The following is a 25,648-nucleotide window of genomic DNA, read 5'->3' on the forward strand; positions in this document are numbered from 1 at the left end:
ATCATCTAAATCATTGAAGTACAGCATAAGACGAAGTGATCCCAACACCTACCCCTGTGAAACACCACTGGTCAGTGGCAGCCAACCAGAAAAGGATCCTTTTATTCCCTCTTGCTGCCTCCTACCAATCAGCCAATTCTCTAACTATGTTAGTAACTTTGCTGTAATACCATGGGCTCTTAACTTGGTAAGCAGCCTCATGTACGGCGCCTTGTCAAAGGCCTTCTGAAAGTCCAAATATACAACATCCACTACATCCCCTTTATCTATCCAACACGTAATCTCCTCAAATAATTCCAACAGCTTTGTCAGGCAAGATTTTCCCTTAAGGAAACCATGCTGACTTTGTCCTGTGTCAGCAAGTAGTCCATAACCTCATCCTTAAAAATTGACTCCAACACTTTCCCAACCACTGTGATCAGACTAATTTCCTTTCTATAATGTATAATTTCCTTTCTGCCGCCTTCCTCCTTTCTTAAAGAATGGAGGGATATTTGCAATTTTTCAGTGTTCTGGCACCACGACAGAGTCCAATGATTTTTGAAAGATCATTACTAATGCCTCTACATTCTCTGCTGCTACCTCTTTCAGAACCCTAGGGTGCAGTTCATCTGGTCTGGGTGATTTATGTACCCTTAGGTCTTTCAGCTTTTTGAGAACCTTCTCTCTTGTAATAGTAACTGCACACTTCTCTTCCCTCACAACCTTCAACATCTGGCACACTGCTAGTGTCTTCCACAATGAAGACTGATGCAAAGTACTCATTTAGTCTATCTGCCATCTTCTTGGCCCCTGTTATTATTTCTCTGGCCCCATTCTCTCATGGTCCTATATCCACTCTCAGCTCGCTATTTTTTCCATACTTGAAAAAGCTTTTACTCTCCACTTTGATATTGTTTGATAGCTTGCTTTTGTATTTCATCTTTTCCCTCCTATTGATTCTTCTAGTTGCTTTCTGTAGGGTTTTAAAAGCTTCCCAATCCTCTATCTTCCCAATAATTTTCCTTTGTTGTATGCTCTCTCTTTTGCTTTTACATTAGCTTTGACTTCCCTTGTCAGCCACGATTGTACAATTTTGCCATTCAGTATTTCTTTGTTTTTGGAATACATTTATCTTGCACCTTCTTCATTTTTCCTAGAAACTCATACCTTTGCTGCTCTACTGTCATACCTGCCAGCATGTCGTTCCAATTTACTTTAGCCAACTCCTCTCTCATACCACTGGAATTTCCTTTAATCCACTAAAATACTCCTATGTCAGACTTTGCTTTCTCCCTATCAAATTTCAAGTTGAACTCAATCATGCTATGCTCATTGTTTCCTAAGGGTTCTTTTACCTCATCACAGATCACACCCCCTGTTCATTACAATACACCCAATCCAGTATAGATGACCCCTAGTAGGTTCAATGCTAAAAAGCCATCTCATAGGCACTTAACAAACTCACTCTCTTGAGATGCATTTCCAACTTGCTTTTCCCAATCGACCTGCATGTTGAAATCTCCCATGACTACGGGAGCTTTTTTGACATGCCTTTTTTCTCCTGTTGTAATCTGTTGTCCACATCCCAGCTATTGTTGGGAGGCCTCTATATAACTACCAGCAGGGTCCTTTTACCCTTCCAGTTTTTTAACTTAATCCACAAGGATTCAACATCTTCTGATTCTATGCCATACCTTTCTACTGATCTGATGCCATTTTTTACCAGCAGAGCCATGCCACCCCTCTGCCTACCTTCCTATCCCTTCGATACAAAGTGTAACCTTGGACATTAAGCTCTCAACTACATCCATCCTTCAGCTACGATTCAGTGATGGCCACAACATCATACCTGACAATCTGTAATAGTGCAACAAAGTCATCCACCTTATTTGTTATACTCCCTGCACTGAGGTATAACACTGAGTACTGTATTTGCTACACTTTTTGATTCTACATCCCTAATGCACTGATACTCACTCTGCTGGCTGCAATTATGTTACATCAACTGCCTGCCCTTCCTAACAGTCTGACTACATGCTATCTTTGCTTTTTTACCATCTGTCCTATCCTGAGACCCTTCACTCCACCAAATTAGTTTAAACCAGGTATGGGCAAACTACGGCCCGCGGGCCATATGCGGCCCGTTAAGCTTTTTAATCTGGCCCGCAGAACTTGATGAAATTATATTAATAAACCTTGTTAACGTTTTTCCCCGCAATTCTGGTGTTTTCCCAATAGATGACGCACTCTATATACATTGACCTTTGTTGAGGTGCAGTGTATTACTCCACATTTGCGCTTTACTTTGTGACCTTGTGGCGACCCATTTCCTGGCACATCTGAACCGGCTCACAATTAGCCAGCGTTCCGGCTAAGGGAGATAGCCTGCGGGGATTTGCGAGCACAGAGCTCCGCATACTAGCGTGCTCTCACTGTTCTGTCATTGTGCTGGTCGTTGTTGAGTTTTGGCACAGGGGACAATTGAATAAGAAGGAGCAGGACAAGTAGACCTGCATCTCCTACCGTTTTTGAAATAAAGACAGTCAGGAGGAGCGTGATGATGATAATATCTTGAAGGATAACAGAATTTTCAGTGCTTTAAAATAATAACTGTTACTATTAAAAAAAAGCTGTATTTTATTCATTTAATTTTCAGTGTTTTAAAAGTCATTTCAATAAATAGCTAAATACCATGGGACTTCAAAGACAGATATTTTGTTGTAATGCATTTGTTCATTTTCAATTGAAATTAAAGCACATGCTTTCTACATACCCCATGATATTTTATTTTCTCTTATGAGGTGTATTACCAAAACACTTCGTCCATCTGCTCCTAGTCCGGCCCCCCTGTCAAATTTCAGAACCCTTTGTGGCCCTCAAGTCAAAAAGTTTGCCCATCCCTGGTTTAAACCCTTCCCAACAGCTCTAACAAAACATAGTTTCCTATAGTAAGGGAGTCTAGGACCAGAGGGCACTGCCTCAGAATAGAAGAACTTCATTTTAGAACAGAAATTAGGAAGAATTTCCTTAGCAAGAGAGTGGTGAATCTATGAAATTTATGCTACAAGGCAAATTCAGTGGGTATTTTCAAAGTGGAGGATGATAGATTCTTGATTGGTAAGAACGTTAAATGATATGGAAAGAAGGCAGGATAATGGGATTGAGAGAAATAATAAACTGGGCATGATGGAATGGCAAAGCAGATTTAATGAGCCAAATGGCTTAATTTTAGTCCTACGTCTTATTGTCCAATTAAACATTATTTTCCATCAGTCTTCACTACAGAGGATACAAGTAACAATTTGGAAAGAGAGCTGAGAGATGATTTTATACACCTCTAAAAGATCACAAGGAGCATAGATAGGATGAATGCACCCAGTGTTTTATACCCAGAGCTGGGAAATCAATACCTAGTGAGCATAGGTTTAAGGTTAGAGGGAAAAGATTTAATAGAAACTTCAGGAACTTTTTTTTATATACAAAGGGTGGTAGCTATGTGGAATGAACTGCTAGAGGAAGTGATTGAGGCAGGTTCAATAACAACCTTCAAGGGACACTAGAACAGGTACATACACTGGAAAGGTTTTATAAGTTTATGGGCCAAAGCATGGACAAATGGGATGAGCTTGGATGAGGCATCTTAGTCCGGAATGGACCAGTTGGGCTGAAGAGCCTGCTTCCATGCTGTAAAGCTGTGAACTGGGAATTGGAAGGGAGGAAGAAACTCAGGAAAATTATTATCATTAAACAAGTGATACCAAACAAATCGTTGAAGCTGGGGGCTTTACGCGTCTCCTGGTGTGAAAAGAAGAGACCTAAGGGTTTGCTGATGAAATTTTTAAAAAACTGTAGATACTAAAAACAGAAAATAATGTAAATATTTAGCAGGTCAAGCAGCACTGGAAGGAAAAGAAACAGAGTTTGTATTTCAGGTCAATGACTCTTCGTCAAATAGTTAAGATCAATTAGGTTAGAAAATAAAATATGCAATCCTTTACTCACAAAGGAAAGCAGGAAGCTACAAGCAGTTAGATTAACATGTTGTTTTAGATACTATTAAAAAAACACTTGGAAATGCAAGATAAGCAAAGTCAGAGTGATTTTGTGAAAAAAATAATCATGTTCACTAATTTATTGGAGGGATGGATGTATGATACTTAGAATTCCAGTCAGCATTTGATTAACTGCTGTATCAAAGATTATTGCAGAAAATAAAAGCAGAGTGTACATTGGCGTGAAGAGGAGATAGTCTGGCTAACAGGAAATGGTTGCTATTTATATTGAGTGGTGTAGAGTTTGGTGTTGGGATAAATGAATTTGGTGAAGGCATTGATGATATGGATGCTAAATCTTTCAGTGATGGACAGCAAATTGTGAAGAGGACATGAGGCTAGAAAGGGATATTGATAGGTTAAGCGATTGGGCAAAGATCTAGCAAACAGAGTATAATGTGTGAATATGTGAAAATATCCACAGATGGAAAAATAGAAGTATACTGTCAATATGGTTAGAAATTGCGAAGTTCTGAAATGCAGAAGGATCTGAGCGTTCAAGAGCCTGATTCACTAAAGACTAGTATGCAGGTGCAGCTAAGATTTAGGAAAATAAATATAATGTTGTTGTTTATTGTTAAAGGAACTGGATACAAAACTAGGGAGGCTTTGTTCAGATATATGGGGTATTGGTGAGACTATGGCCAATGTGTTATCTCTGAGACTGTCAAATATTGCACTGTTATGTAAGGAGTCCCTGTGTGTCCTCCCTATGGAATGCGTGGGATTTCTCCAGGTCCTCCGATTTCCTCCCACAGTCCAAAGACATACCAGGTAAATTATCCCATAATTAGGTTAGAATTAATCCGGTTTGTTGGGGATTGCTGAAACGGGATGCCTCGAAGGGCCAACCCCACATTGTGTCACTAATAATGTTAAGACAAGCCATTTATGAATAACTGAGCTACATTGTTTCAGAACAAATTGATATATAAATAGGATTCAGCTCAATTTGTTCAGGAAGCACGTCTTGATGTTGCATAAAAATATTAAATAAAAAAGACTGTGTAATGCAGTAACCCTAGTTCACTAGGAACAAATCAATAGCCCTCCTGTCTATCACTGAGCCTGAACAAAGCTTTTCAATGCAGCTTTGTATTTTAAAAACTTATATGACTTTGATGAACCTGACTCCCCATGAATCTAATTCTATTTTAATTAAATTTTATTTGCACACAGGGGTTCCCCAAACTTTTTTTATGCCATGGACCAATACCATTACTTATGTGGACCGTAGGTTGGAAACCCTTGCACATCTCCAAAAAAAAAAATGCCTCTCGGGCCTCCCACGACTTGTCACTGCCCAGTACAAAGGGTCTGAGCTATTTGCTTGAGGAAATCAAGACAAATTTGTACTAGGAAAATGTGCTGTAGAGCGCTCTAATTATTGTGCAGAAATATGGTATAGCAATTATGGTATTAAATTTTATTTCCACCAGTTCCATTTTACTCCCTGATCTAAATAGTTCATCTGAAAAGCACAGGTTGTATGTTATCCACGTATGTATGTTGTGTTTGGAGACCTACCATATGCTCAGCAGCGCAGTAAGGTTGTAGGTACCTTCAATTAGTAAAACCTTTGCCTTCTGAGAGAAATACAAAAATTCCCAAGGTAGCTCTCTGAACAAGGGAAGAGATGTTGACACTGTAATCCTTGCCAATATTTATTCCTCAGTGCATATCACCAAAAACAAATCACCTCATTATTATCCCTCTGAGAGTTTGCCATGGGCAGAATTATCTTCTGTATTTCCCTATTCTAAACTACTTAATTGGATCAGAAAAGTGGCTATGTAACTCGAGACCTATTTTGTTTCAAAGGTAATGATTTGTGTCTTTCTAATCTCTCCTCAGATGTTCTGCAGGAAGGATCTAGCTGAAGCTACCCAGCATAAGGATACACATCACACCACAGACGGGGATTTATCAGGCTGTATTCCAACTCACCATAAGAATACCGAATGCATTATCTGCTACTCTATCTATAACCTAACTGATAGGTTGCCTCGGAAGCTTTATTGTGGGCATACCTTCTGCCAGACCTGCCTGCAGAGACTAGACACCATGTTAAATGGGCAGAAATGGATCCCATGCCCTCAGTGCCGTCAGAATACCCCGTGCCCTCGTGGTGGTGTCATCATGCTTGAACTAGACTTGGGCATCTTTTTGGCTCTTAAAGCAGAAACAGATTCAGTAAAAACAGCATTGAGACCGGAAATGGATTTACAACATAAATCCAAAGGGCAGCTTGGCTCACAGATTATCACTGAGCAGCCTGCAGCTCTATGTCAAGACACCCCACAAGAACCTCATTTTTCCAGAAGTCCTTGCTGTACTTGGTGTGCTGGGTGCTGCTGTGGCTAATGTGTTTGTTCGTGAGAATAATTGACAACGTGAATGGGGAATCCATCATAACTTCAGATGGTCACCACAATGCATCGCTGAAAGCTACACATCACACTGTACCTTATCTGGCATCAATACAAATGGATATCCAGAAGCATTATAAATGGACAGTGTGCCACAAAGGGGACTCCATGTACTAGATTGTGTGTTATAAGGGAAGTTGGGTGAGCTTAACAGCGTGTTACACTGGCACCTGTCATTATTGCTAAGTAATGGACAGTATAACAATATTGAATTGCACTGCTTTTTGAAAATATAGTAAAAAAATAAACATTTAACTAATGTAAACTAATGCAAATTTCATTATACTTTTGAACATGATGAGTATTTTTCTCAATGTGTGATTCTCTCTGGGAGTGTCAATTGGAGGGAGAATTTCTACTTTGGGAGTATCAATTGTACTTGGATTCCTCCACCGGAAACATGACTTGGAGTGTGGTTCTGTACAGAGTACACTTCACCTTTAGAAATTTCATGAGTAAGGCACATGAATATGTGAAAGAGTATGCCCCAGTAATAACAAAGATGATCACGATGTGAGTGTCACTGTCAGTAAGAATGGTGCCATAGCAGTCAAATGATTAGTGGTGTTCGAATGGTGGAATTTGAGACCCTAATGAAGATATGATTGGGAAGCCACTGCAATAAAGAGGTGATAGGTTCAATATATTAGTATCAAGATAGGAACAGTGGCAGGGACTGTTATAGTACTGAAAGAAAGCAGTGATGGATTGGTTGAGGGGAAGAATCTGATTTGGTATGCCAACATGCTAGATGCCTGATTCAAGCTTTAGACTCTGCAGGATCAAAAGCCTTCAGGTATTTGTGGGAGCTTCAAGGGTTTGGGATCAAGTTCCCAAAAATCTTGACTCAAGTAAATCTTGATGTTGGATGGGTAGTTGAAAATGATGGTAACAGCCGTGGGGTTGGTGGTTAACTTCAAACACAGATGATGAGGTGGCTCTACAACTTTTAACCATTAGAGTTGTACAGTTCAGAAATTGGATGGTGTGCACATCCAGCATACCAACAGGGGTCCAGAGAGAGGTCAGAAACCTGCAAAGTGGGAGTCAGCTATACAATCTGAGCCTGTGTGGAACGGGCTTGGTGTTGTGCGATGGACAATTTGTGCAAAATTGCAGGTTAGAGTGGATCTCAGATGCAAAATAGTTAAATGATCGCACAGAATTTTCAGTCCTCCCAGCACCAGAAGAAGATGCTCTGACATCTCCATAGTTTTATATTTCTCCGGATAGGACTGTATGTTTGCTTTATCACATTTATATTCACTACTTTTACTAAACCAATTTTCTCCATTGACATATTCTTCATAATTTAAAACTTTTTAATCTTAATTTTCTTTGACAATCTGATAAATGAGCACCTCTGTCTGGAATCCTTTTAATGTAATCATTAATAAATCACTGATATTGTGCTAATCTATATAAATAACAAAACTTCAAGTTTGTGGGACTAAAATGAAATGGAATTCAGATTCAGATTTATTTATCACATGTACGTCAAAACATATAGTGAAATTGGCCATTTGCTTTAACAACCAACACAACCTAGGATTGTGTTGGGAACAGCCCACAAGTATTGCCACATATTCCGGTGCCAGCAAAGCATGCAAACAATGCTTGGAAGAACAATACAGAACACAGCACAAAAGAACGCAATAAGCAACAAAACAAGTCCCTTTCTTCCTTCCCACCACCTACCTACATGGACTGTCCTCAAACTCCAGGACAAGCCTTCAGCCTCCAGGCTCCGGGTTTATCCTACATTTGTCCTGTACCTTGGTATAATATTTATTAGTCCAGTAACCTTGTTCAGATTAAGGATGCATCCATTTGGTCTCCAATCCTACTGTGCGGTTTTGCATGAGATCCAGGATTAATATGTCACAAATTTTTGACATATAGTTGCATTTTGTCCCACAGAGTGGGTATTATTTTTCACATCAAAGACATCCAATCAGCACTCCACACTCAGGTCTAGATTAGATTTCCCACCCTATTGCTGCAATTGCGAATGTCAACTTGTAAGTTGGCTTTAATTTTGAAATGTCAGCCAAGTAACATACACTTACCTGCTCTAAGGAAGGCAGTGGGCAGTATCAGAGGTGGCACAGGATCCTGGGAAGTACCTCCATCTCCACAGCTAGACAGGACTACAACCTTGGCCTTCAGGTTCAACTCAAGGATCTCAGGAATGGTCAGTAAGTAGGAACGCTCCTCCACAAGTTCTCCGGCAGCTGGGTATGGATGAGGAGTAAAGAGCAAAACACCTTCTTCCCAGCTACCATAAGTTGCTGCAAAGTCAGAAATGTTCATCATTGGCAGACTGCCCTTTCACTGTTGAAATATCCTTTATATTGATAAAAAGCATCTGTCCCATCAAGCACTCCTAAGGCCTGGTACAGCACAGGTTAGATACAGAGTAAGGCTTGATCTACCTTCTATCAACATAGGTACAGCACAAGATAGATACACAATAAAGATCTCTCTGCACTGTACAATAATGGAGTGTTTCATTTTCATCAGGGAGATGGGATTGCCCGGTAATTTAGAATCTCCAATTTCTATTCATTGCTTTATAGCCTACACCAGTCTGTCACTTTGAGTTGTGTTATTGCAACATACTTTTACTAAATCACTCACACAAGGATCTGCGTCTGTGCTAAGTAGATTGAAGGATACAATATTAAATCTTGATGTCCAGGAAATTATATGACTTGAAATTATTACTTGAGCTGATTAAGAGATCATGGCACACATCTCCAGTTAAGGATCATGTTGTTTTGGGTAACAATGAGGCAAGAAACTGACCAAATTCACGCACATTTAACCCTAATGCACAGGGACATATGCGCCTTTGCTATGGTCAGGATGTTGTTTAAGGGTGAGGGATGCGGATTTGTGCCTAGGTGTACTCAAGTTTAAGATCTGGTTCCTTTGGCCAACAGTAATGAAGTTAAGGTGATTATTACAGGCCATTATTAGGGATCTGGGCATTAGCTTGGAAGATGTAATCATTACATGTGAAAATCTTAATTGCTTTAAGGAAGGTAAGGTTTATGGTAGTATGATGACGAATTAGATGTCCCAACTGGAAATGGCTTAGAAATGAATTTTAGTGCCAGTAGAAGAATGTAACCCTGAATGCTGCAGTACAGGATTGGGTAAATTATTTTAGTCACTTATACAAAAACTTGAATGAAGCTGTCTGTGATCAGCTTGAGTGATTGTGGGTAAAGAGGTTTATTCTTTTTAAATAATTTGTACCCTGCCTTTAAGATCAAATATGTATGCCCATGGAAAAGCGATCTATCCCTGGTCAGTACAGTTATGAGGCTCAATATCAGATTTGGTTAGTTAATTACCAACTTGTGAGTACCTTGATTGGGTAAGAAGACATAACTAGAATTAAATTTGTGGTCAATATATCTCTGATAGGACTGGATGGACAATTTTCTGACTCAATCTCCTTAATAATCCAGTAGATGGGATTGCTAGTAGATATTGCTGAGAGCAGATCGGCTGGCCTTGTTTACCAATAAATCTGTAGCACTTCAGAAATACAGGTAGACCTAATCCCAATGCAGAGGATAAACATATCTCAACAAATCTCAGAAAGTTGGCCAGTTCTTGCTCTAGTAATTTGTGCATTCTTGGTTTGTTAATTTCAAGCAGCATAGTCTGAGACAAACAAAGCTTGGTTGGGTAGACCCATGCCTAATATCTCTAGACATAAGAACATCTGGAGAGAGTACACAGAGTGGACTAGATAAAGGGACAGTATAATGGTGATGGTAGCTACCTGATCTTATCTATCAAAGAAGATGTAAAGAAGGTAATAGAATATATTAACGTTGTCAAATACTCAGTGAACCAAAACAAAATTATTCCTTTAATTGTTTTTCACTTTCTGATAGTTGAGATTTGTAATAGGGATGCTTTATAAGTAAAAATGAATGCTTTTAAACATATTCAGATATGTGTATTATGGCAATCCAGTGTTTATTGTCCACCTCTGTTTGCCTTTCAGAAGATGGTGAATGACTAAAGACCAGGTAGATGGTATGCCAGACTAGTAGACTATCTCCCTTGGATGGGTTTGAGTATTGTTGGAGATACAAGTGAAATGTGTTCCATTAAGCTCTCGTAGAGGTGAAAAACATCAGATGAAGAAAAAATCTATCTATTTCACATCCTGAGAGTCATCCCAACTATAACAGAGTTCCCTCACATCAAAACCATTTTCAATTATCAATAACAGATTCTATTAGGCAATAAAAACAATGATGAAAATCAGTAGGAAACATTTTTAAGATTCCTTATTTCCAAACTTGTTTCACTTTTTGAAAAGGACTGTTTTTAGATTAAATGGTCTGTTTTTTGATATGATCCATTATTGCTGATTCTCTATCACTGAACTCTGTACAGAAGTTTTAATATTAATTGGCACCATTGCTGGGACAACCACATGCACCACACTACAAGTAGACACTAGACTAAGGATCTTTTGTGCCAAATGATTTACCTTCTGATATCTCCATGCCTACAAAATGGTGTGAGAGAATAATGGAAATTATGAAATTGCCCAATTTGACAGGAAATTTAAAATAAAACATTATTTAAACGGAAAGAGAATGCAAAGCTCTAAGATGCTGGTGGAACTGACTGGCCTAGTGCCTGGTTCACAAAAGGCAAGTATGTAGATAAAGAAAGTAAATTAACTTTGTAGTTAGTTAGAGCTTTATTGTCATTGCTGAGGACAACAAGATTACAGTGCTACTCCATTTAGTGCAAAACAACATACTGGCAATTCAAATACTAAAAACATAATGACTAAATTTAAAATAATTCCTGAGTTATTTAGAGTGACATGTAAGTTACAACTGAATTAAACACAGACAACTCTAAAATGGGGCATTGTTCAGTTGTACGACTGCCCTGGAGAGAAAGCTATTTCTCAGTCCGCGCAGTGATGTTGCTGTATCTCCTCCGGATGGTAGGAGATGCAACAGGTGATTATTGGGGTGGGATGAGCCCATCACGATTTTGTGAGCCTGCTGTAGACATCGTGAGTGGTACTGTAGATGGTTTCCATAGCTGGTAGTTGTGTCCAAATGATGTTCTGTGCAGTCCTGAAGTGCTTTTTGGTCGATCCTGTTGCAGCTAGTGTACCATTGATAAAGGGTTTACCAGAAGATTTAACCTCTTTAAACTCCTAAGATAGCATAGGCACTACTGAGCCTTTCCCACTATCAAGGAGGTGTGGTTGTCAAAGTGAGCTGCTCGGTGATGTTCATTCCCAAGAACTTAAGGTTGGAAACCCTTTCCACCATTTCACTGTTTATGAGTAGTCGAGCTTGTTCGTGCCTTTTTGATTTCCTGAAATTGATCATCATTTTTTTTATGTTCAGTGAAGGATTATATTATTGCACCATTCAGACAGTTTTTGCACCTCCTCTCTGAATGTTGTTTATTTGTTACTTGTAATTAATCCAATCACTGTGGTGTTGTCTGCAAATTTGATGATGGAGTAAGCAGGGGCACAGTCAGGGATGAACTGAGTGTAAAGGAGTGGGCTCAGTACACATCCTTGCAATGAACCAGTGTTCAGGGTCAGGGAGGTTGATGTGTCCTTGCCTGGTCTGACTGGATACGATTGGCAAGAAAGTCCAGAATCCAGAGTTAATTGATTTACCCAGTGCCATATTGTGCAGTTTAATGGTCATCTTGTTGGAGTGTATGGTGTTGAAAAACACCATACTCCTAAGATAGCATAGGCACTACTGTAGTTGATAAAAAGCATTCTGGTGTAGGCATTCTTATGCATCAGGTGTTCCAGTACAATGTGGAGAGCGATGGAGAAGGCATCCTCGATTAATCTGTTTGCCTTATAGGGTCATAAGGGGTTTTGACAAGGTGATATGGAATAATGTTTCCCTTAATTTTATAAAGGATGAGGAAGTGGAGGGATGGGTTAGTAAATTTGCTGATGACACAAAGGTTGAGGGGTGTTGTGGATAGTATGGAGGGCTATCAGAGGTTACAGCGGGACATCGATAGGATGCAAAACTGGACTGAGAACGGCAGATGGAGTTCAATCCAGATAAATGTGAAGTAGTTCATTTTGGTAGGTCAAATATGATGGCAGAATATAGTATTACTGGTAAGACTCTTGGCAGTGTGGAGGATCAGAGGGATCTTGGGGTCTGAGATGCTCAAAGCTGCTGTGCAGGTTGACTCTGTGGTTAAGAAGGCATGCGGAGCATTGGCCTTCATTAACCGTGAGACTGAGTTCAAGAGCGGAGAGGTAATGTTGCAGCTATATTGGACTCTGGTCAGACCCCACTTGGAGTGCTGTGCTCAGTTCTGGTCACCTCACTACAGGAAGGATGTGGAAGCCATAGAAAGGGTGCAGAAGAGACTTACAAGGATGTTGCCTGGATTGGGGACTATGCCTTATGAGAACGGGTTGAGTGAACTTGGCTTTTTTCTCCTTGGAGCGACAGAAGATGAGAGGTGACCTGATAGAGGTGTATAAGATGATGAGAGGCATTGATCATGTGGATAGTCAGAGGCCTTTTCCCATGGTTATCATGAGAGGGCACAGTTTTAAGGTACTTGGAATTAGGTACAGAGGATATGTCAGGCATAAGTTTTTTAAGCAGAGAGTGGTGAGGGTGTGAGATGGTGGAGGTGGATATGATAGAGACTCCTGGATAGGCATATGGAGCTTAGAAAAATAGAGGGCTACGGGTAACCCTAGGTAATTTCTAAAGTAAGTACATGTTTGGCACAGCATTTTGGGCCAAAGGGCCTGTATTGTGCTGTAGTTTTTTTAAAATGTTTCTATGTTTAATGTTTCTTTAGAATTAGAGGCCACTATTTTAATAAATATGAGCAGTTTTTCTCTCTCAGTGGGTCATGAGTGTTTGGAGCTCACTTCCTTAGAGAGTAGTACAATCAAGGTCTTTGAATATTTATAAGGCAAAGGTGGGAAGATTCTTGGTGAGTAAGATGATGGAAGATTATTTTGGGTAGACAGGATCCAGATGTTCGTAAAATCACTTGATCTATAGTATTCCATGACTTCCGGATTGAAGTGCTAATCTAAACGCTTGTTAAATATTGTCAGCAATACAGTTTCAGTTACTCTCTTCAAGCAGTGTGTTCCAGATACTTGCCACTCTCTGAGTCAAGAAGGTCCCGTTGAACTCTGTTCTAACCTCCTTCCCACTTTAACTAAACCTACGTTCTCTAGCTTTATGTGCCCATGATATGGGGTGTTTCCTGCAGTTTATCTATCTTTTCCCCTCAAAATCTATGTGTCTCAGTCATGTTGTCTCTTAACTTCCTTTGGTCCAGGAAGGACAAACCCAGCTTCTCCAGTATTTCCTCATAACCAACCATCCCTGGTAGCATCCCGGTGAATCTATTCTGAACCCTCTCCAATACTATCACATGCTTCCTATTGCCTTAGTAACCAAAACTGCACTTAGTACTCCAGCTGAGGTCTGACCAAAGTTTAATAAAGTTGTAGCGTAACCTCATGAAAGCCAGTATCCCATAAGCTTTCTTAACCATCTTATTTAAATGTGTTGGAATCTTCATGCTCTCCTGTTCCTTAATGCTCTATCATTCCTGGTGTATGTCCTGGCCTGATCAGTGCTTTGAAAATGCAATACCTCACACATGGATTCAAATCCATCTGCCTCTTTTCTGCCTGTTTCAGCAACATAGTGATATCACTCTGCAACCCAAGCATACTTTCCACACAGACAACTACCTGATCTGGCTTCCCACACCCACATCCAAGCCTTTCGGAAAGATTACAAGCAACAAGGGTAACAGCACTGAATCTTGTGGGACACCAGTAGTCACGGGCATCAAATTGCGCAAACAATCTGTGGTTCATCTTCATCGATACACTTTGTTACCTTTTTAAAAATTTCAATCTAATTTGCCTTTCACAAAGCTATGTTGGCTGCTCAGAGTAGTCCCTGCTTTCTAAATGACTATTAATCCACCTCCTCAGAACTTTTTTAGAACATCTCGCCTACTACTTACAGTATTTGAGGTTACAATCAGATGAACCATGATGTAATCAAATGGTGGAGCAGCCTCAAAGAGACAAGTGCTTTACCTATGTGAGTAATTGATACGTTAGTATGTCAGGAATGTAACAGATACACAGCTCTTTCTGCAAGTGCAGTTCCAACTAAACACAAGAAGCCTAAAACAGTCCAGCACAATAACGAGAAAATGCTATAAATACGCAACAAGTCAAGCAGCAACTATTGAAAGAGAAACAACTGACATTTAAGGCTGGTAACTTTAGATCAGAGGCATTAGCCCATTCTCACACAAACTGGAAAGGCTTATTGTCTGATATTGTTAAACTGAATGAGTCCCATGGACTATTACATTTCCAGATGCAAGTTAAGATGCTGTTCTTTAAGCTTAAATGAGGATTCATTAGAACAAGCTAAGAGACCAATGGCATAAAACTCAGAATGTGAACAGAAGGGTGAATTAAATGTCAAGCAAGTTCCTCTATCTCAATCATTTCCCTATGTTTACCTCCCGTAGACAGTTCAACTGCAATTAACTCTCCCTTAGTTGACCTAACACTGTCTACTAATTCAGTTTTTCGTTAACTGCATCCTTTCACAGGTTATTGATAAATTTTCCTTATTAGCTCCAACCCTCCCACTTCTTAGATGTTGACAAAACAGTCAACCCGTTACAATTCCAGAGATCACAGCAACAAGATCTTCAAGAACCCCTTCTGTGTACCCTGACAACAAATACGCACACATCTCATATAAGGAGACCAATTATAATGTTAGTTTGTTTGCTCTGGATGCTCCATTAGTAACTAAACACTTGTTCCTTTCTTGGTCTTTATCTCCCTGGAACAAGCATTACAATCACTCCACTCCATTCTAACACTGTCAGTCTAAACCTAGAACTTGATTTCAACAATTAAGAGAAGTTTGGATAGGTACATGGATGGCAGGGGCATGGAGGGTTATGGTCCAGAAGCAGGTTGATGGGACTAGGCAGTTTAAATGGTTCAGCATGGACTAGATGGGCTGAAGGGCCTGTTTCTGCGCTGTACTTCTCTATGACTCTATTGCCATCTTTGCATCATAATTAAAGTCCGTTTCATTCAAACAGCTCCTGAGGTACTGTATTGAGCATAAACAGAAATATTTTTATCCAGGGCACAAGCATAGACATTAGTCCTGAGTGAATTTTGGTATCAGTTAGCAAAGGGGCCAAACCCACCAAACTGTATACAGGTCACCATCTCATTGTCAGCACAATATAAACAAACCAATTTTGTGACTTGCCCCAGCAGAACAGAAAGCCCACTTACCAATGTGCACCACAGTCAGCTGTGGAAGTTCACTGAGAACACGTTTCTTAGTTGCTTGTTCACCCATGACAGCCTCTGCTTGCAGGTACTCGGCCACTTTGATAACTTCCTTCTGAGCTCCAACTAATGGGCCCAAGGGCTTCCAAGTGCTTCCCCACAAGGACAAAGCTGAAGGGAAATGTGGACTTCCCAAAACCAGAGCTTGAGATCTCCCACACACCTGAACAGAAAATCAAAGTAAATTTAATATCAAAGTACATTTATGTTACCATATATTACCTTGAGATTCATTTTCTTGCAGGCATTTACAAGAAACTAAAGAAATACAATAGAATTTATGAAAACTATACATAAACAAAGACTGACAAACAAGCAACATGAAAAAGAAGACAAATTCTGGAAATTAAAACAAACAATACTGTGAACATCTGGATGGCTGCTGGTTGCTAGTGGTGTTCTGCAGGGGTTCGTTTGGGATAATTTCTTTTCATATTATATGTCATTGATTTGATGATGGAATTGGCGGCTTTGCGCCCAAGTTTGCGGATGATACAAAGATAAGCGGAGGGGGAGGAAGTGTTGAGGAAGCAGGGAGTCTGCAGAAGGACTTAAGACAGATTAGGAAAATGGGCAAAGAAGTGGCAAATGGAACACAGTGTAGGGAAATGTATGGTCATGCACTTTGGTAGAAGGAATAAAGGTGCAGACTATTTTCAAAACAAGGAGAAAATTCAGAAATCAAAGGTGCAAAGGAACTTGGGAGTCCTCTTGCAGGGCACAACCTCAGAATACATAGATGTTCCTTTAGAACAGAGATAAAGAGGAGTTCATTTTGCCAGAGGAATCTGTAGAATTCATTGCCACAGATACCTATGGAGGCCAAGTCACTGGGTATACTTAAAGTGGAGGTTAATCATTTCTTGATTAGTAAGGGTGTCACTGATTGTGAGGAGTAGATTTGATGGGCAAAATGGGCTAACTCTGCTCCTATATCTTATGGTCGTATGGTGTAATGTAGGCCTCCATTAGTCTCAATAAGACCATGGATTTGCACCTTGGAAAGTTTTCAGGGCACAAGCCTGGGTAAGATTTTTTTTTAATGGAAGACCAGCAGTTGCCCAAGTTGCAAGTCTCCCCTCTCCACATCACCAATGTTGTCCAAGGGAAGGGCCTTAGTATGGTCTAATATGAATTGTAGGGTCCTTGAAAGCAAGTCTGTAGGTTGTGGAATAAATTCAGAGTTGTGGTAAGTGAAGTTATCCACACTGGTTGGAAAGCTTGTCGGTTGTAGGGTAATGACTGTTCCTTAACCTGGTGAAGTGGGACCAAAGACTCCTGTACCTTCTGCCTGATGGTAGTAGCACAAAGAGAGAATGGCGGGGTTTCTTGATGATGAATGCTGATTTCTTGTGGAAGCACTCTTTGCAAATGTGCTCAATGGTAGGGAGGGTGTTTTCTGTGATGGACTGAGCTGTATCTACCACATTCTGTAGACCTTTCCATTCCTGGACACTGGTGTTTCCATACCAGGTCATAATGCAACCAGTTAGGATACTCTCCACGGTGCATCTATCCAAGTTAGTCAAAGTTTCAGGTGCTATGCCAAACCTATGCAAACTTCTAGGAAATAAGAGGAGCTGCTATGTCTTCTTTTAAGTATTTGGTCCCAGAAGAGGTCCTTGGATATGCTAATGCCAAAGAATTCAAAGTTATTTAAGGTTTATCTGAGAAAGAGCTTTCTGTCAAACATTATCATTACTGCACCAGATTTCATTACTGCAACAGATTTCCTATCAGTAAATTGGACGTCAATAACCTTCCATCCCAATCAGATGTGTCTGTTCAGCTTTTACTGAAGGAAAGCAATAATAAGATTTGTGTATACAAAAAGCAGAAAATTTCAGGCAAAGTCTATGGAGAGAGAATTTGGTCAGTTTCAGATCAATGACAATTTGTAAGGTAAATTCAGATAAAATATTAACAACTATAATGATCACTTTGCTTCTCTCTTCATAGATCATGCTTGACATACATATATATTTTTTGTGTGACTCTATGTTTACTTGCTATTTTACATATGGTGTATGTGCCTTATGGTGTGTATGACTGTACAGTGTTTTGTACTGCAGCCACGGGGACATGATGTTTTGTTTGGCTGTGTTCATGCTTACATGTATGGTTGAATGATAATTAAACTTGAACTTGATTACCCTAGTATTTATGCATTATTTTGGCACTTAATTCATATTTTTAGCATCCACAGTATTTTGCTTTTGGATGTTTATTGCACCTTTCAAACTTATGATGTTCCAAACCACTTTACAGCCAATAAAATTTCTTATAGTGTAATCACAACTAACAAATGAAATAGCAGTAGTCAATTATACACAGCAAGGTCCCCCTACAAGTACTGAGCAGATAACCTGTTTACAGTATATGTCGATAAGAACCCAAAACAACAGAGCACAGGAACAGCCCCTTTGGTCCACAATGTTGTGCCAAAGTAATTAATTCCCAACTATATCCTTACATTTTCCTGCACACTCATATGAAGCCTAGTATTTACCTCCACCACCAGCCCTGATTTCCAGCCACGCATCACTCGGTGTCAAAAAAAAACTTGACCTGCATGTTTCCTTTCAAGTTACCCCCTTCTCAGCTTAAATGCAAACTCTCTGGTATTAGACATTTCAACCCTGGGTTAAAGAAACCAGCTGTCTGCTCTTTGCCTCTCATAGTTTTATAAACCTTTATCAGATCTCCCCTCAGCTTCTGCCACCCCACAGAAAACAACCAAAGTTTGTCCCATGTCTTTATAGCACATGTCCTGAAATCCAGGCAACATCCTGGTAAAGCTCTTCTGTACCCTCTCCAAAGCTTCCTGTAATGGGGCAATCGGATCTAACAAGTGGCACAAAAGTTTGTCTTAAATGTTTTTCTTTTGATCGTAAGATCCTATTGGACATTGGTAATACAAAATATTGCAAGTCCAGTTCATTGGTTCATTGTCAAGACCAACTCTGGGGGAGCTGTGTGGTTTTAGTTGTTGCATGAACCAAGCCCTCAGGTAATGGTGTCACCTCTTACAGCAATCCAGGGGAGGAGGCGCCGGAGGTGGTGTGGGAGACAACAGGGGCATGGCGGTGCACTGGAATCCGTGCTGGGCTGGGGGCTGGTCCCTTCAGGCCGGCTCTCCTGATGGTACTGCTTTTTAATATTTGCTTCCTGGAAGACAAGCCGAATTACCTTTGTCTGAAGCTGACCCTGCACACGATGAAGAACTGTTGCTTGCTTGTTCTTGCAGAAACATGGCTTCAGGCCAAACCACTCAGGGAGTTGTACTAATATAATTTTGTGACTGCATCTGCTATCATAGCTATATGTGCTGCGTTCTGTATGTGACCGTATGTACTCTGTTTTTCATTTAGCTGGATACACATATATGGTTGATGCCAATTAAAATTGAACTCATGATGCAAGCTAACTAGAATTTTATAAAGCTTCAACTTAACTTCCTGACTCTTGAACTCCTTTTATTGACTATATGCTTTAGGCCTTCTTTACCATCCTAAGCCTTCTTTACCAACCTTTGTAGCCACTTTCAGGGAACAATGGACTTGCAACCATGATCTCTTTGCATATCAACACTGTTAAGGGTCTTATCATTTTATCTTTCAAAGTACAACTCTTCACATTTGGCCAGGTTAAACTCCATCTGCCATTTCTCCATCAATATCTACAAATGATCTATATCCCATTCTATCCTTTGCCTGTATTCTTAGCTATCTACAACACCACCAATCTTCATATTACCTGCAAATTCACCAACCCACCCATCTATATTTTCTTCTCAATTATTTATATCTATCACAATCAGCAGAGGTGCCACTACGGATCCCCGTGGAACACCACTAGTCACAGATCCCCAGCTAGAAAATGTCCCATCGACCACTACCCTTTGTCTCCCAATGTGTAAACCAGCTCTGAATCTGAAAGGCCAATTCACATTAGTGGATCCCATATGTCATCATCTCCTGGATAAACCTCTCATGAGGGATTACGAAATTTCTTGTAGACAACATCCACAACAGTATCTTCATTAATCTCCTTGCCCTGCACAAAAGCTATGCTAACTGTTCCTAATTTGGGCATAGCTTTCCAAAGGTTGATACATTCTAACCCCAAGAATCCTTACAAATAGCTTCCCTACCTCTGATCGTTGTAAAAATAGTTAGATGTTAAATCAGATTCAGATACATTTATTCCTTACAAGTAAATCAAAGCATACAGAGAAATGCAGAGTTTGCATTAACAACCAACATACCCAAGGGTGTGCTGAGGGCATATGAGGTTGTTGTAGGAAAATGACAACAATGATCTTATTGCAGGAGCAAGCATGAAGGGCAGATGCCTTGCTCCTACTTCTATGTTCTTGTCTTGGAGCCTTTGTCCCTTACAAATGCAAAGAGTTTCTAGATCTGTTAATAAATTTTCTTGCTAGAAGCTTTACCATCTTCAGGTTGTAGTGAATACAAATTCCATTCAGCATTTCATCTGCATTTTGGAAGATGATGGCCAGTGCATCCATCATCTTTTCTGCTACTCTTTTCACCTGAATTGTTAACTTTCTTTTTTCACAAATGTTGCCTGTTCTGCTGAGTTTCTTCAGCATTTAATATTTCAGACTTCCAGCATCTTCAGCTTTTTATCTAATTGCCAAATCTTTCATAACTGCATGTCTTGACTGGCTACCTCACCATCTGGTACCGGAGTTTCAAGGCATCTGACCCGCAAGTCCCTACAAAGTATTTCGAGACTGCTGAGAGGATTATTGGAGTCTCTCGACTACTCATCTGAGATATTTGTTTATTTAGATATACTGCGCAGAACAAGTCCTTTCAGCCCGAGATCCACCACTCAGCAGCCCATCTATATTTAAACACCAGCCTAATCACAGGACAGGACAATTTATCACAGGACAGGACAATTTATAATGACTAATTAACCTACTGACTGGTACTTCTTTGGACTGTGGGAGGAAACCAGAGCACTTGTACGAAACCCATGCACTCACAGGGAGAACATACAAGCTCCTTACAGGGGACTTCAGAATTGAACTCCAAAGTCCGGAATGCCCTGAGCTGTCATAATAATGTGCTAACTGCGACACTACCATGGTCTATCAGGAGCGCTGCATATGCACAGTCCTTAGCTTTGTCGATGATCCCTCCCATTTGTCCAACAATATCTTTGACCACTTGCCACCAGGAGTATTGTGCACGCATGGGCCTTAGCATTGTCAATGATCCCTCCCATAGGTCCAACAATATCTTTGACCCCCTACCTTCAGGCAGAAGGTTTCATAGCATTAGGACAACAACTGTTAAAATGGGAAACAGCTTCTTCTCCCATGCCATAAGACTACTGAACTCTGTGCCACTGCCCAGGACTCATCATGCAAGAAGCACCTGTACCATGATACTGTTTACTTCTGAAACTTGTGTCATAAATGCACCTTATTATTTGTTAATTTACCTGTGGTAACATTACTTTGTGTTATGTGTGTGAGTTATATGTACTGAGTTGTGCACCTTGGTCTGGAGGAATGTTGTTTCCTTTGGAGGTATATATGTGTACGGTTGAATGACAATAAACTGAACTTGAACTTGTCATTTTGCAGATCCTGGGGATTAATTGGCATTCAGGTCCATTCATTTTTCCAACTCTCTTACTAATTCTAATTTATTACCATTCCCCATTCTCCCCAAAACTGTTGTTATTTTATGTGAGCCTTGTTTTTTTTAAGGTTTGCTATTTAAAGTATAGCCTGCACACAATGTGATTGTAAATTAGTCTACCTACAGCTTTCTCTAAATAAAAACCAAATTTCATTCAATGTTGAACAATACCTTACTGGGTTAATACCAAAAACCAGACTAAAAGGTAACAATACAGCCTCTGTTCACATACTTGCCTGCTTGAATGGAAGAATGATGTACGGTGAGCTGGCAACAATTGTGTTGGTGGACGTGCAGTGAACCAGGTGACTCACAGTGTCCATGAGTCCCACCTTCTGCAAACCACTAAGTTCCTGCTGAGAACCACCCATATGTTCCAGCATAGTCATTGTAGAAACAGACCCTAAAACACAGAAGAAGAGAGAAATCCTGGAAAACTGGAAGCAAATAAAGGATTTAACTTCAGCAGCAAAGCTTGGTGTTTTAAAGCTGACAGGAATCCATTCTAAAGATGGAGAGCCTGATTCAAAACATGCAAAGCACACTTGTCCTAAACTACTGTTAATTTTCATTAAAATTGATCACAATACGGCAGTGAGAAAGACTTATTGAGTCAGTAATTAATGTCACTATGCATGTACAGTGGCCTTTGCATAAATGTGGATTTCAGAAGTGTAATATAGAACCGGATGGATGTAGACTGGGACACGCTGCTAGAGGAGAAATGACATTCATTAAGTGGGAGGCATTTAAAAGCAAGGTACGAAGAGTTCAGAGTCAACATGTCCCTGTAAGGGTAAGAAACAAAGATGGTAAGATTTGAAAATTCATATCAAATGAGTCCTTTGAGGTTTATAGAGAATATAGGAGAGAATGTAAGAAAGTAAAAAGGAGGGCAAAATGACCTGGCCAATTAGTATTCGGAAAAATCCAAAAATCTTTAACAAGTATATCAGATGCAAGAGGGTTGTTAAAGAAAGAGTATGTCCCATGATAGACCAGAGAGGTAATCTATGTGCGCAGCCAGGAGATGTAAATAATGTACTGAATGAATCATCATATTAGCATTCACCAGGGAGAAGGATGGGCAGGCTGGAGAGTTGGGGCGGGGGTTGCACGTTGATATTCCAGAGTGTGGCTATATCAGAATCAGGTTTATTATCACTGCCATGTGACGTGAAATTTGTTAACTTAGCAGCAGCAGTTCAATGCAATACATAATCTAGGAGAAAAAAAATAGTAAATAAATAAGTAAATCAATTATAGTATACGTATATTGAATAGATTAAAAATCGTGCAAAAAGCAGAAATACTGAATATTAAAAAATAGTGAGGTAGTGTCCAAGGGTTCAATGTCTATTTAGGAATCGAATGGCAGAGGCGAAGAAACTGTTCCTGAATTGCTGAGTGTGTACCTTCAGGCTTCTGTACCTCCTACCTAATGGTAAGCAGGAAGAGAAATTCTGAAACACATTTGGGCGGAAAATTTCCAAGGCATTGCAGAATACATCCCAGATATAAACACAAAAGATTCTGCTGATGCCAGAAATCCAGAGCAACAAAATGCTGAAGAAGGGTCACGGCACATAACATCAACTGTTAGTTCCTCTCCATATATGATGCCTGACCTGCTGAGTTCCTCCATCATCTTGTGTGTGTTGCACAGGATCTATTCTATTTTGCGTAGGGAAGCAAAGGAGGAGATTGCTGATTGCTGGGGCTCCGAAAGAAATTTTTACGTCACTGCTAGCCATGGATGATGTACTGAAAGATCACTTATGTCCCCTATTCAATGTAAGCAGTAGAGATAAGCCTGTAAACTACAAACTGAGAGCCTTCATCAATGTTACCTTTAATAGGCCAAGGTATTGAGAATAAGAGCTAGGATACTATATTCAAGCTGTACAAAACATTTGTTATCTGCAGAGTCTAGATCGTGTTTGGCTTGAATGAAATGGGCTGAAAGGGCCATTTCTTTGCTGCATAAATCAGTGATTTTATAACTTGTATGCCTTAGGCATAAAAGACCAAACTAAACTGAATGACATAGTCAATATCATATTGATAAAATTCTATCACGTATTACTCAAAATGCTCTGCAGAACAGCATTCCCATGTTAACACATGTTAAATGGATCTATTTCAATGGGGGTACCTTGCTCATATTTTTGAAGGAAGCACGGCAGATTAATAAAGCAATCAATGAATCAAATAAGATATTTGCTGTTAAACAAACGGGAACTGAACACAAGAAGCTAGGAAAGAGGTCGGCCATCTTGCCCCTTAAGCCTGCCCCATTCATTATGATCATGGCTGTTCCCTCTGAGGTCTTGTTTCTATGTCAGCTCCCCTCAGACATCAATCTTCAGACCTTTTAAAATGTTCAGGTTTGGCCTGGTTAGCATCCTGTTAGCATAAAGTAGATCTTTGTAGAGTCTATGAAAGGCTAACTGGAACTGCTCTCAAGGTGATTATTTTTTGTGATGTAGATTGTCTGTGGAAACCGAGGCTCATTAAAGACGAAGAAGAAAAAGCCCTGCAGCCCATGAGGTTTGTGCTGAACAAGATGCCAAATTAAACTAACCCCTTCTGCCTGCACATGATCCATTTCCCTCCATTCACTACATATTATTTTGCCTATCTGAAAACCACTGTCCACTTCTATTTACTTCCACCAGCATCTTCTGTCAGCAGCTTTCAGGCACCCACCACCCTTTGTAAGAACTTGCCCTGTACGTGTCCTTTAAACCTTGCCCCACTTTCCTTAAAGCTATATCCTTAAAATTGTGTCATGTTTTGATAAATTGAGTAAAGAATACCACTTCCCAATAACCAAAGGATCCACAATCAGAAAAGCACAGGTGGGCAATGGAATCAGGAGTGATATGAAGAATTACTTTATTGTGAAATATGGAATTTGGATATCAGTGACTGATAGGATAGGGAATATAGATTCAATATCAGATGTCAAAAGGGAATTCAATAAATAATTGAGGAAGAAAATGTTGAAGTGATAGACAGGGAGAGAGTAACAGGAACTATCTTTCAAAGAAATAGTACCAATTTGATGGATTGAGTGGTCTCCTTCTCTGTTAAATTAATCCAGTGTTAACAATATCATCTACATTTATTGGCACCAGAATCTGCAACTGCCCAGATTTCAAATGGGCAGCAGTTGACCACCTGCTGATCCTGATTAATGAATTCTGTAGCACAACTTGCCCCATTAATATGCAGAGACCAACTTATAACATTTGTCATGAAACAAAAATGTCCCTCTCTGACTTTGAAACAAATGGGCTGCCACTGAGCCATGACAAATATGTCTTTTGAAAGTCTTTATGACATTTACACTGGAAGAGATTTGTTTTCTTGCAGGTATAATCAGTGATATTTGGGAGAGATATAATTTAGGATTCTCAAGCAAAATAAATGAAATGTAATATATTAAATGAAGTGCAATATAAAGTATTGGATCTGTTGCATAAAGAGATTAATTACCTGATCTTACATTTGAAGTTAATTTACTTTTTGTTTTATTCTTAGAATCTTCAACTAAATTAGCTATAACTTCAACAGCAAACAGTGATGGTGCAAGGGTAATCCAAAACTTCTCTCCCAGTGTCTTATTCTTCAAATCCGGCAGGTTTGCAAAGGGAATCTTGGATTTAAAAGAAAAGATTTCCATCAGATTTAGAAAGCAGGAAGTAGGGGAGCTAGATAAGAACAAGCAAAGCTATAATAGCCTCTGTTACAGGGTAAGCTCACCAACTGAAAATGAACTGATAGATTCTGCAGAATGAGCAACATATGACTGTAACTTATAAATGGTGCTATATTTAGAGTTCAATATGTTTCAACCAATCACAAATAAGAGAAAATCTACAGATCCTAGCAATCCATGCAACACACACAAAATGCTGGTGGAACTCTGCAGGCCAGACAGCACCTATAAAAAGGAATACAGTCGATGTTTTGGCCCGAGACCCTTTAGCAGGACTCAGTCAACTGTACTCTTTTCCATAGATGGTGCCTGGCCTGCTGAGTTCCTCCAGCAATTTGTGTGTGTTG

At 39.8% G+C, this 25,648-nt stretch overlaps 2 protein-coding genes across 5 annotated transcripts in view; one reads left to right on the plus strand and one right to left on the minus strand.

Moving 5' to 3' along the window:
- The window catches only part of LOC132407609 (RING finger protein 224-like), a 42,673-nt gene extending 34,856 nt beyond the window's left edge, over positions 1–7,817 (plus strand). Inside the window, exon 2 of the mRNA XM_059994371.1 lies at positions 5,889–7,817. Coding sequence (XP_059850354.1) covers positions 5,889–6,398 — 510 coding nt within the window. The 3' untranslated portion in view covers positions 6,399–7,817. The remainder of the gene's footprint in view (positions 1–5,888) is intronic.
- The window catches only part of LOC132407610 (tetratricopeptide repeat protein 28-like), a 226,413-nt gene that overhangs the window by 151,712 nt on the left and 49,053 nt on the right, over positions 1–25,648 (minus strand). For 3 of the 4 annotated variants that reach the window (XM_059994375.1, XM_059994373.1, XM_059994372.1), the window contains exons 10-13: positions 25,079–25,238; positions 21,814–21,980; positions 15,840–16,059; positions 8,533–8,754 (exon numbers count right to left, since the gene is read on the minus strand). In XM_059994375.1, coding sequence (XP_059850358.1) covers positions 8,533–8,754; positions 15,840–16,059; positions 21,814–21,980; positions 25,079–25,238 — 769 coding nt within the window. The remainder of the gene's footprint in view (positions 1–8,532; positions 8,755–15,839; positions 16,060–21,813; positions 21,981–25,078; positions 25,239–25,648) is intronic. The other variant, XM_059994374.1, reaches the window with a different exon arrangement.

Source organism: Hypanus sabinus, chromosome 18, assembly GCF_030144855.1.
Source record: "Hypanus sabinus isolate sHypSab1 chromosome 18, sHypSab1.hap1, whole genome shotgun sequence".
NCBI lineage: Eukaryota > Metazoa > Chordata > Chondrichthyes > Myliobatiformes > Dasyatidae > Hypanus > Hypanus sabinus.